Raw genomic sequence first — 13,357 nt, forward strand, 5'->3', positions numbered from 1 at the left:
TTATGTAAAGCATTATTTTAAATGTATTGATAAGGAGCCTTATGCATTGATAAGTTACAACCCAAAAGTAGTGCTAAAGCCACAGTCTGAGTCATTGCTGTTGGTTTACTATTTGTTTCTAAAATGTTATGAACAATTTCATCTTCATCTTTCCTTTTATCGTCATTTATTTGACTTTAGCAGCAAAATATTTGATTAGTTGTAAAACTATTCGTAATTGTACTAATTTTTCTATATTTTGTTCTTAAAGAACTATCGTCAAAGTCAACTGGCCTACTAATAGGATTTTTTAACGGTGTAACAAAACTTTCTGAATTGGAAAGAATATCTTTAGTCACTATTCCATAATCGATTTCTGCTTTGTCAAGCCATTCACTATACTTATGCTCAAATTTTACAGCAATTCGTTTGCAATTAATCAAACGTTTTTTAAAACCTTTTAAAAAGTTCATCAGTTTTTCTTTTATACCCTCGACTTTCTCTTGTTTAATGAAGTCATTCAAATCAGACATAACTTGACTTGGTACGGAAGGCTAAAAAAAATGTAAACAATATAACGCGAATGAAAATAAGTAATAATTTAATAACAAAAGGAACGCTAACTTAAGTAACAACCCTAACGTTACATATTTTTATATGTGGAAGGATGAGGTAGAGCTATTACAGGAAGTAATTTAAATTTAAGAATAACATATCTTTAACATCCTTATTTCATCAAAATTAATAGAATTCATCAACAAATCTTTCGACACTTTTAAGTTGCATTAATATCAAATATTAAACCCCCCTCAAAGTGAGGGTTTTTCAATATTTTGAGCTGTACAAAATATATTCAGCTTTATAACTTGGCAGTGCTCAAAGTTTCAAGAAGTAGCAGCCAAAACTAATTTTACCTCATAGTAAACATGTTAATCGTTTAATGTATATATATACTTATAGATGCGTTCGCTTGTGTTCCAAAATATATTATTTTATATACCTCTATGACGATAGTAATTAAGATTTTTTACACATCATTTTAAACAATAGATAAGAAAGGTAACTTAGATTCATGTTTTGTTATTATTGCAAGAAAATAATAAGCTATAAATATATTTCAAAATTAACTAAAAAAAAGCGCCACGAATAAAATTAATTTTAAATTTGTGAAGAAATAAAGTTGAACCTTTTTTTTAATTCAATTTTTAGTTGTTTTGAGTATCTGAAAAAGACGCTTCTTTAATTTTTAACTGTAAAACATGAGTTGTAAAAAGAATAAAATCCATTTTAGAAAGGCCATGATACGCGTATCTAAAAAAGATACGCGTATCTAAAAAAAACTTTTTTTAAGAACATGACATTTTTGACTTTTGTCACAGCTTGGCACAGGCGTGAATGCTAGTGTTTTATTATTGTATAATGTAACATTTACGTAATTGTTTTAATTAAATATTGTAACATTAGCAAAACAATTATACAATAAATATTCTATTTTAAAGCGTGCCGCTTAGAAATTTAAGCTATGAATCTTTTAAATTTGACAGGAACTGTCGTTAAGTCTTTGTAAATGTCGGTAAATAGCGCCGTATCTGTTTCACCTGTGTTTTTATATAAAATCTTATTAATAGAATTTTTAGCGTGCTATGCTAATATTTTGAATACGACAAAACTTTCTTACCAAACCCTTTAAAATAGGCCATTCATTATTTTAAACTAGTTCGTTTGAAAGCCACAAGGCGTTCTTACACTCGTTTGATGCATGATTTCGTTTAACGAATTGGCATGCAAAACACTTCAACCAAGGTGTGAGACTTGCAAAGTAGGAATTTTGTCTTTAGTTGTAATGAGTATGAAATAGATTTTTATGATTTAGCTTAAGTAACATAAAAAAAAAAACGATGGTAGGACTCCAATAAATTAAAAAACGAAGGTAGGAACGAAAGATTACAAATCATTATTCTCAGCTGAAAAGAAGACAAAATTCACTTTAATTCAACTGAAATATTTGGTTTTAATTGTTTAATTGACTTAAGTTTTAAAAATAATGAGTATTTCAAATAGATTAAGAAATTTTATTTAAAATCGGTTATCTATAATAAGAAGCATTATTTTCTAAAATTATTTATAATGAGAAAATAATAAAAAAACATTTTATATTAGTGAAAAATTAATATATTTTTAGAATGAATGGATTGCTTGTGGTAACTCTTTTTGCTCTTGCAAGATGCGCAACAAGAAGCAGTAACGGTAAAACAATTTATTAGGAAAATAATGCAAATGTAACTTTTAAGTATATAAAATAATAAAAAATAATTCAAAAGCATGGACCAAAAAGTAAAAGCATGAACTCTCATATATTATATCTGCCTTTTTATTTATTTATTTTAATTTTGAAGTTTTCTTGAGCTATAGTATCAAAATTTTTAAAAACTTATTTGGATTGGTGAAAAACTATTAGGATTAGGATAAACTTAAATATTTCTGAGCAAATTATCATAAGTTATCATAAATAAATACAAATAAAAATAAATTATCATAATAATTAACGTATCGTGTTTACACGATAAGTACAAAATAAAAAAAATACAAACACGAAACAAATTGAACAGATAAGAAAAGTGGTACCTGTTGCACAAAAATTTTATTGATGAACTCCATTTTATTTTTTTTGAAAAAAACAAATTTAGATTTTGATTTAAGTAGTTAAATTTCATAAAACTTAAAAACTTTCAGAAATAGATTAAGGCTTGAAAATAAAATTACAACAAGAAGAATAATAAAACTTTTAAATATCTTTAATATGAAAAGAATATTTATTTTAACTTTATCCTAAAATTATCAAAAATGACTCAACGTGACAAAAGTCACGTTAAGTCATTTTTGACAATTTTGCATTTGTTTTACACATAACAACACTTATCTAAGCTATTTTTGTTTTTTATTGTTCTTATTCTTATTTTCATTATTGCTCTTTTTTTTATTTTATTGCTCTTTTAATTAATAAATTTTAATTTAAGTTATAATTATTGTAAAAATTTTTAATTTAAACGACTTTTTCATGAAACATAAGACTTCTTTAAGTGAAGAGTATATCCTACAGGAATTGATGGCAGTTCAGTTCCATTAAGTAATAACACTGTTTTTATTTAGTTTAATTATATTTAATGAACTCATTAGTCTATTGAACTAATGGTAGAATATAAGGTCATTTTTTTTTGCAAAGAACTGAAATGAATTCTTGTGGCAGTCACTTTATATTGAAATTTGTACATTATCTAGCAGCAGACTTCACTGCTGAAGGTTGGTTGCCAAATTTGCTACTTTGTTTTTTAACAAATCTAAGTCTCTTATTGAGTCACCCGATTCACTTTGTGTAATCTTATGTTGGTTTATGAAGTTAAAATCTCAGAATTTATGAATCTCAGAAACAAAATCAAAATTTTGTGATTTTAAGAGTTCAGGTGATTTATCCCTAGCATGATCTGATTCTTCATCTTTAGATTTCAGATAATAGTCTATTGGTGGGTTAGGAATAGGGAGTTTCTCCATTAGGTACTTGAAGAATTGAGGATGGTATATGGAGATAGGTGACAATCAATTCTTTCTTCTTGGACATTCCGTGCTTTAGGAATAGCACTATACAAAAATAGCATTCTTTGACATAACTTGTTGACTCTCTTCATATTATATGAAAAGTAAAAGCATGAAACAACCTTGACAATTGATCTAGTTTCGGAGGTAAGAAGAACAATTATGGCTACATTTATGTGGCGCCCAGCTTTTCTCTTGCTCTCCAATCTTGCACCCAAAGTAGATAAACGTAATTTATACCCGTAATAGTGATAAACGCAATTTGTACCTCTTCAAAAAAGAGGTCAATTGCTTTGCACAATCTTACTTATTTTAATTTTATAGCCTCAAGCGATAATTTAGAACATAGTATCTTGTGATTTTAGCATTTTGTAAAAACATTTTTATTTTTTTAAAACACCGTGATGTAAAGATTAATGACGAAAACTTGTTGTAAAATAGTCTATAATGTAATAACTATATATTCTCTATTTTTCTTTGACAATACCAAATGTTTATGAAAACTGTTTACATCTTTAATCTGCTAATAATATATTAGACAAAATGGGTGCTGCCAAAATTATTTTGTCAACAAAGTTTTTCATTTACTAGGTACACCATCAGATTTTTGTTTTACAATCACACATGAATGTTATTGACTGTTATTCTCCGTGCTGCAACACACATTTAAATTCTTTCTCAATTGATTTCAAGAAAAATATTATTATTTTCTAAGTTTTATGTATGAGCTTGTTGCTGTTTGTTGGTGAAAAAATGTTATTTTGCTACCGTTGCCAGGAAGTTTGTGCTTCCAGGAAGTTTGTGTTTCATTTTAAAGATTGCTTTACTTTAGATTACTTGATAACTATGAACTAACAAGTAAGTAGAAATGTCAAAGATGAATTTTTAAAAATTCTTTTAACGTTTTCTGTTACTCTTAACATAATTTTAAAGAATTATGTTAAGGGTATCACGAATTTTCAAATCTATAATTAGGCCTGGTGAATAAATAAAAGCAATTGCTTTTAGTCAGCGTTTTTGGAGTAATTGCTCAGCTTTACGTAAACAAAAATTTGAGCAAAATTTCTCAAATTTTTATTCACGTAAAGCTGAGCAATTACACAGCGTTTTTGGAGTAAATTACTTCAAATTATTCAAGTAAAGTTGAGCAATTACTCCAAAAACGCTGAGTAAAAGCAATTGTTTTTTTTTATTCACCCGGCCCAATAACGAAATTTTATACGCAAAAGTTTACTTTTTGCGCTTAAAAAAAATACCTCTGTTTTGGTTGTTTGCAATGGATGTTGTCCTTCGGGTGTAACTTTTTTAGAAAATTTTTTTTGCTACGTGTCTTTATTTTGTATTACTTTAATTAGAATAGTTTGTAGTTCTTAAAATTTTATAAAATTGGAGGCAAAAATTGCATAATAAATCATTTTGCCCCGGTCACGTGACCAGATGACGAATTTATGAAGTTTTTATTTTAATTTCTACTTAAAATTTTTCTACTTACTGAAAATTCATGCAATGAACCATTCATGCATGTAATGAAACATTATGATAACACAAACATACCGACAAAGTATTATTGCTTCGTGATTGTTTTTTAGTAATATCTAGTGGAAAAATTTTCAAGATTTTGTGGCCCAAAAGGCAGGTTGTTTTTTTTGGAGAGGGGGGGGGGGATTCTTAATGAAAGTTGCGATAGAGGTATGGATGCTAAGTTTCATCTTCTTCATTATTTACAGCATTTTCCGATATATTATTTAACTATTTAAAGAAAATACTAACTTGTTTGCATTTAATGAGTATATCCTTGGTTTACAATTTCAATTTTTCTGGATCTTTAAGTTCTACAACCACCAGAATTTTGTCAAAAGATATTTTCTCAGATCTCAGCCAAATTTTAACCAGCAAACTGGAATTATTTCATGTCATGATAATCATTTATTGTGAAACCAGAGAGTAACCTAATTTATTCAGTTTTACCTAGAGAATAACCTAATTTAATCATCTAAGTGTATATCATTTTCACATACACAGATGAGATTAACTTGTGTCTATTAAAAATAACCCAGTCATGATCTGGTAGAGTCATTCAATACTCCTTATGTATAATCAACGACTCTAACCTCTCCCATTTCCATTTCTTTTTCTTGTTCCCGCATGCGAGCTCGGTAAAGGATGAATCTCTGAGTAGATTATTTGTCATCACTACATTTTTTCTGGATAACGTAGTGACGGTTGTGAAGCCACCACACATTTGACTTGGTTGTCAAATTTTGCTAATTTTGATTTACACCCTAGGTTGGTGAGAAGTACCAGTTTCAACATTTCGCAAGCGATATCCGGAATTTTGAATGTCTATTTCAGATAACTGCCTATTAAGCGTTCCTAATACTTCTTCCAGAATAGCATCGATAAGTTTTTTACCGACGATTGATTAACTTTTCTTTTTCGCTTTCAGGTTTCTGAGTTCAGGAATTTTGGTTTTAAAAAATGTTCGCACACCATTTCAAGATCGTTCATCATCCGTGGAGATTTTACGGCCACCCACCCACAGAAGATTTATTATAGGAAATATCAAGATATCACCGAGTTCAGCTTAGATTTCGGCACACAACTGAATCCAATCATTTAGAATGTACGTAGATACTGCCAGCTCTAACTTAATAGAACTTATGTCAAACTTATGAGAGACAGAACTAGCCGCATGGCTTGGCGAAAAAAACTTAGAAATAACAATTTACCCAAGAGTGCGAATGCTGGTGCTGAGAGAATTAAACGCTTTTTCGCCTACCGAAAGATGCAGCAACTTATGAACACCGATTTTTTGTTCCGCATTTCAGAATACTTTGTCTACAACATGACCCACACGCAAAATCACGTGTGCGGAACATTTGATGTATTTCTGACTTCCCACATCTAAGCTTTCTAGTAACATCGCGTTGCCTCTAGCTCGATCAGTCATGAAGAAGTTTATGGAATCGAGTATATCATCTACCGTAACGTCAGATAGAACTGCTAAGCATTTAAGTCTGAAACGATACGACTCTGCTCCATCTGATCCAGAATGGCTAGCATTTTATGCGTAGCCGGTAGTGACTGTTCTCCTTTGTTTATTTGAATCGATTATACTTATATGATCGGTTTTAATGTCGTACATACGATGGCCCGCTGCTTTGATCGTGTCATACAGACATACTGTGATGACTGAATCACCTCTATTGAGTACGAGATCGGCAGCCATGCTCAAGTTCAGAAACACCGCGTCTTGAAGATACATATCAATGCATCGTGGACTAAGAAATACGTAAGTCAAATCGTTGAATGTACGCCTTCGCTTCAGTACATCAGGACCAGAGGTATCACTGTCCGACTTCGAGGTATTATCAGGTTCCTCTAGGTGGATCAGTTCTGTCCAAATACTACGTTCGCTGTAGTCACAATGATTCCAATGAAATTATTTCTGCTCACCTTATAGTCCGCAATACACTGAACTGTGCATCGTATTATCCGTTCATTGACTGTGCGACGACCAGTTCGAACCTTCAGTTTTGGAAATGAACAATGATCCGGCGCATAGTAGCCCACCGTTGAAGTAGACGACAATTGAAAATCTGATTTTTGTCTTGTCACTGCAGATGATAGATTGGATTCATCCAGATTCATGATGAGAATTTCGAATTCAGAATCAGAGTCACTGGGAGGGTTGCTGTCAACATGTTCTGATGATGCAGGATACGTCAGTTTTTATGCAGTTTGGTGGTCATCAAGCCGTTGTGCTTTTTTCTCAGCTGATGAAAGTCTTCGGTGTACTCGTTTCTTTTATTCCACTTTTATAGACACGGCGCCGAGACACGTAAAAGTATAATGCCCGAAATAGTTATTTTGTTCGAATAGTTCATCTTCTTCTGTCATTGTCTTGTCAAGTTATTGCTCCAGTTTCTTTTGGTACAACTTGTCTTTAGTACGTATGTCGTACGCGTGTTTGCTCATGTTGTCGTTGAACTCGTTTACTTCTACTTTTATTTCTTTTCTTGCTTGCGGAATTTTATGAGTCTGTGATAGTCAGTGCGAAATTTCTTTGCAACATTATTAGCATATAAACTTTCTTCACAATACAATCTTCAATAAATTCATTTTTGTCTCAAGTGGTTACAGTTTTACTGGCAGCCTCTTGAGACAGAGTCTTCTGTCCTGGTTTCGTGGTGCACAGATGAAGCATTTGACCCAACATGTGTGCTCCAGTCTGGAGTTTAGGCCAAGCGATGAACTTTTCCTCTTCACTGTAAACTTCATCGAAGAGGCATTTTTAACAACACGATCGCTTCTTTTATTTACTGTGTTTGTTGAATCCATTGTAGCGTATGTTTTCGATATGATGGCTTCTGAAGCAGTAGCTATTGCTTTATACTAGTATAAAACAAAATTTCAAAACATTGCCGTGAAGTAGTTTGGTTATACACTAAAAAATGCTTTTCATTTTGTTTCAATTGTTTAGGCTTTTACGTTTTTGAAAAAATCTAAAGTTTTTGATAAGACCTATATCAGTCTTCTACAAGTTCCCTATAACAACGTAATCTATTTTATCAAGTCTTTCATTTAATAAATTCAATTAATGCTTCCTAAATTATTTTTTTTTCTTCTTAACTCTGTTACTTTTTTTTTAATTACATATATAACGTTAATTATTACATAATTAACGGTATTTGGTTAAATAAAATATTTTGTAACGGAAAAACAGTCGCTTGCAAAAGTTTAGAATCAGTTTAGTATTTTTTAAGTAAATCCATAATTTATTGACATACACAAAGCTAAGATATAACTTGTGTTATAACATACATGTGTATGTATATAACATACATACATGTGTATGTATATAACATACATACATGTGTATGTATATAACATACATACATGTGTATGTATTTAACATACATACATGTGTATGTATATAACATACATACATGTGTATGTATATAACATACATACATGTGTATTTATATAACATACATACATGTGTATGTATATAACATACATACATGTGTATGTATATAACATACATACATGTGTATGTATATAACATACATACATGTGTATGTATATAACATACATACATGTGTATGTATATAACATACATACATGTGTATGTATATAACATACATACATGTGTATGTATATAACATACATACATGTGTATGTATATAACATACATACATGTGTATGTATATAACATACATACATGTGTATGTATATAACATACATACATGTGTATGTATATAACATACATACATGTGTATGTATATAACATACATACATGTGTATGTATATAACATACATACATGTGTATGTATATAACATACATACATGTGTATGTATATAACATACATACATGTGTATGTATATAACATAAATTAAATCTTAGCTTTTTGTATGTCATTTGTGAATGTCATATTTAATAAATTATGGATTTACCTCAAAAATAATTAACTGATTCTAAATTGATTCTTTTGCAAGAGACTGTGTATTTTGCTTACATTATGACATTTAAAAAGTAGCAAATAATATGTTGTGAAATTTTCTTTTTAAAAAAAAGGAGGTTTTTTGCCAATACATTTTTAAGCATATTTTTTTTCTATATTTTAAAATAATCAGCAGATTTCAAATTTTATCTGATAATCTTTCATCGTCTAAAAGGTTATGCCCATGTAAAGTTTTCTTTCTCGAAAGTAAGGGAATTTAGAACACTAAAAATGAAGGAAATTTTAAATGATCTTTTCGAACACTAAAAATAAGGGGAATTTTACATGGTCGTTTCGAACGCTAAAAAAAAGGGGGAATTTTACATGGTAATTTCGAACATTAAAAGCAATGGAAACTTTACATAGTCATTGCGAACACTAAAAATGAAGGACAATTTTATTTTGAACACTAAAAGATCAAATTTTAAACTTGTTGATGAATTGAAGTTTATCATAAAAATATTAATAATAATAAAAAAAAATTGTTAAATTATTGTCCACACATTTGGAGTAGAAGGTGCAAACTTTAAGGATACTTTTGTTCTCAGGCAACAATCACCGCGATTTTTTGAAAAAATCTGTCATTTGACTTTAGCATGAACCACTCTAGGTAACATTGTTAATTTTTGACCTAATTTAGCCATACAATAACTGTTAGCATTTCATATAATAAACATGTCGTCGGTAAAAAGTCATTACCACGTATTTCAAAAAAAATGCTATTTTGAGGATTCAAACTTTTTTATGTTAAAACCCTGTGAATCAAATACCAGTTAAAATTCATTTTTTATTGCATAAGTCAAAACACGCAAACCAATTGATGAAGGTCAAGACATCTTAATGTGGTGGTACCCCAAGATATATAAAAAAATTTCATTGGATTACTATAGTATTAGTTTCATTTTTTAAGCATTAATACATCATTAAATTAAAAAAAATATATTTTTTTACCTAAAAATATTTGCCTCGATCACCTAGTTAAAAAGTAAAAATAAGCAAACTTTTGTGAAATAATTACTGAAAATATACCAGCCATTTTAACATTAAACTTGGAACATATGTTAAACATAGTAACAAAATAGAGAGAAAACAAATAAGAGCAAAAGAATATTTTAGAAATGGTCCATAAACTACTAACAAACTCTACAAAATTAGGCGAGCCAAACAAGATTAATATGATAAAATTTTAAGAAATAAAAAACCTTTTCTCAAATGAATTTTATCACTATGAAGAACAAAACTTCAGTTCTTCTGTATAATTATTTCATAGGTAATTGAGTCGCAAACTTTTTTACTGTTTTTTTTATATCGCTTGCTATGGCGTTGTTACGGAAAAAAATTATTGATTTGGACATAAAGCCAAATTTAATAAAACTTAAATCTAATATCAAAATTAATAATATCAAAATGTTAAATCAAAAGTGTTTGTTAATGTAAACAAAAGAAAAAGTGAGCCAAATTTAATTTTTGTTTTTCAAAATAGCCTTATTTCTTGGGGTACCTTAGTTAAGCTTAGTTTAATTAAGACATTATGTCTTAATATTTAATTAAATATTTAAACTTTAATTAAAGAGGGGGTAAAAATAGTAATGCTACGTTGTATTGAACATTAAATTGTAATTGTGAGTTTACAGTCATAGCATCAGTTCAGATTTTTGCCTATTCTGAAAATATTTTGAATTAAGTGTTAATGATTTATGACCGACGATGCTTATTTTAAAAAAGTGCTGTATTTGAGTTGTTAGTTTCCAGTCGACATCAAGACATAAGATTTTTATTTTGACTATTATAAACAACTTTGTAAATCAAGAATATTTTACTATTTAATGTTTTCAATTTTCTTTGTGTTTAATTTATAATTAGATGTTTGCATTTTTGTTTTTAACGTTAAAATTTTTGTTTAAAAAGTGTTATAATTTTTGTATTTAAAATGTTTTGACGTTTAGATAAAATTGTAGACGAGTTAAAAAACCAGTATGAATCAAACGTAAACGAAGCCGCATTTTTGCCAATTCCTATAAATAGCAATTTTTTGGAAACAGATCTAATGGCTGTAGCGACAGCACCTTACATTTCGACAAGAAGCAAGCGAAGTAAACAAGCAGTAAAAGTGACAGAATTTACAGATCTTATGGAACCAAGTTTTTCGAACGAGCAACTAAACGAACTTAACGCCAAGGCAACCTCTGCTCTTAAAGTGAAGAGGAATACTGAAAAACCGGATAACTCTCAGAAAAAGATTTTTAGTTTTAAAAATACTAAAGGAGAAATCAATTCAATTTTTTCACAAATTGAGTCTGCAAAAAAAAACAAACTCACAAGGAGTGATATCCGAAAATTAGCAAAAAAAGCGCTAGCGCTGGCAACATTACAAAAAGTTAAAGAAAAACAAGCAAACAGAAAAAAAAGTGGATTAACTGAAGGAATAAAAAATTTACCGAAAAAAAATAAAAACGATAAAAAAATAACAATAAGGAAAAAGAATTTCAAAAAAGGTTCAAAAGGTCGAAAGAAAAAGCCTGAATCCAGAAGCAAACCTAAAGATAAATTAAATATTAGTACAAAAAAAACAAATATAATTGAATTAAATGAAATTTCGAGCCTGAATAGCGAACTAAGTGATACGTTGACTAACGCGAAAAACAGCCACTTACAAAAAAATGCAGAAATAAGTGACAGTAAGATGGCGGATAGTATAGAGAAAAACAAAGAGGATACAAAAGAAAGTTACAAAATGCAAAAAGAAGACAGTAACGATGAGTTAATGAAGAACCAAATTTTAGATACATCAGATAAAGAAATCGAAAGTCACGTACCTGAGACAGCTGTCATTATTCCAGAAACAATTAATGCTTCCAAAAAGTCGGAGTTCTCAGAAGATTTAAAGAAATCTACTAAGAATGATCAAAGCGAATTCAAAGATCAATCGGTAGAAATTTTGAACTATAAAAATGCAAGTTCCTCCGAAATGACCTCCCCTATATTTAGTATTACAAATGTAAACCAAGAAAATCATTCTAACGCAAATTTTAGTTACGATGAAAAAAAATCTACTATTGAGAAACCTAAAATTGTTAACGAAGATGACGTCATCTTATCAGAAAAAAGAAGCAGTATAGATCAGACACATTTAATAAAAAATAACACGGCTGTAGAAACGCCCCTAACTCAAGAAATAAAACTAGACGAGATAAAATCATCTCTTCAACATTCTATAAGTTTAGAGCATATTGTAGATTCAGATATGGAAAAGTTCATTAAAAAAAGTGAACCACCTGAAGCCCTGGAAGAAAAAATCGACTCATTGAAATCTGTGCTATTGAAAGCTAATGATAACAAAGTACCAGACCGTTTTTTGGTCGATCTTCCTGCTGGTCTAAGAATGATTGCATGGAAAGAGCTTATTAAAAAGAAAAAAGACGAATTAGAGAAACTAGAAGCGATGGACCGAAAAAAAGTGGCAAAACCTGTCACCATTGACATAGATATAAATCAAGACAAAATAGACGATAATACTGTATCAGCACTTTTTAAAGTTTCAACCGAATCTAATAACAATGAAGCAACTAAGAATTTTGAAACATCAAATATTAATAATTTAAGCACAGTTAAAAAACAAGACGAAAAACAATTAATAAAACCGAATGAAAACTCCGAAGAGAAAGATGATAATTTAAGCAGTCGCCACGTTAAGTATTTAAAAAAGCATATTAAAAGTGCTCGATCTCTTAGGAAGCTTATTGCAAAAACCCTAGTCGGACATTGCAAATCAACAGGCAAACGCATTCTTGAAGCCTTTGTGGCCATGGACAAGGCACTTGAACGGGCGCAAGCTATTGCCGAAGTTATTGGTCAAAAATTTCACGTTAATACCGATTTAATCAGTAATCTTGTCGATGACAAAGAGGATGAAGTGGTTGAAACATTCCTCAGAGATATATTCACAAAGCTAGATAAATAGAATAAGCCATCGCCAATCACGATTATTTGCGCAAATATTTGCTAAACTGCCATTAATTTGCTAAAAGAAATAAAACTTTAAATATATGTATATATATATATATATATATATATATATATATATATATATATATATATATATATATATATATATATATATAATATATATAATATATTTAAATATATAATATACATAATATATTAATATATATATATAATATATATATATATATAATATATATATATATATATATATATATATAATATATATATATATATATATATATATATATATATATATATATATATATATATATATATAT

General features: G+C 29.2%; 1 protein-coding gene across 3 annotated transcripts; it reads left to right on the forward strand.

The window, feature by feature from the left end:
* Window positions 1–1,695: 1,695 nt before the first annotated feature.
* LOC100199667 (myb-like protein X) lies at window positions 1,696–13,110 on the forward strand. Of its 3 annotated transcripts, none has more exons than XM_065791282.1 (3): window positions 1,696–1,798; window positions 2,162–2,226; window positions 11,021–13,110. In XM_065791282.1, exons 2-3 carry the CDS (start codon window positions 2,163–2,165, stop codon window positions 13,033–13,035), a joined length of 2,079 nt encoding a protein of 692 aa, XP_065647354.1. In that variant the 5' UTR covers window positions 1,696–1,798; window position 2,162; the 3' UTR covers window positions 13,036–13,110. The 3 variants fall into 3 exon arrangements, with proteins under 3 accessions (XP_065647354.1, XP_065647352.1, XP_065647353.1); XM_065791280.1 differs by having other exon boundaries at window positions 1,701–1,782; XM_065791281.1 differs by having other exon boundaries at window positions 1,731–1,909.
* Window positions 13,111–13,357: the final 247 nt, after the last annotated feature.

The sequence above is a fragment of the Hydra vulgaris genome, chromosome 02, assembly GCF_038396675.1.
Source record: "Hydra vulgaris chromosome 02, alternate assembly HydraT2T_AEP".
In the NCBI taxonomy this organism is placed as follows: Eukaryota; Metazoa; Cnidaria; class Hydrozoa; order Anthoathecata; family Hydridae; genus Hydra; species Hydra vulgaris.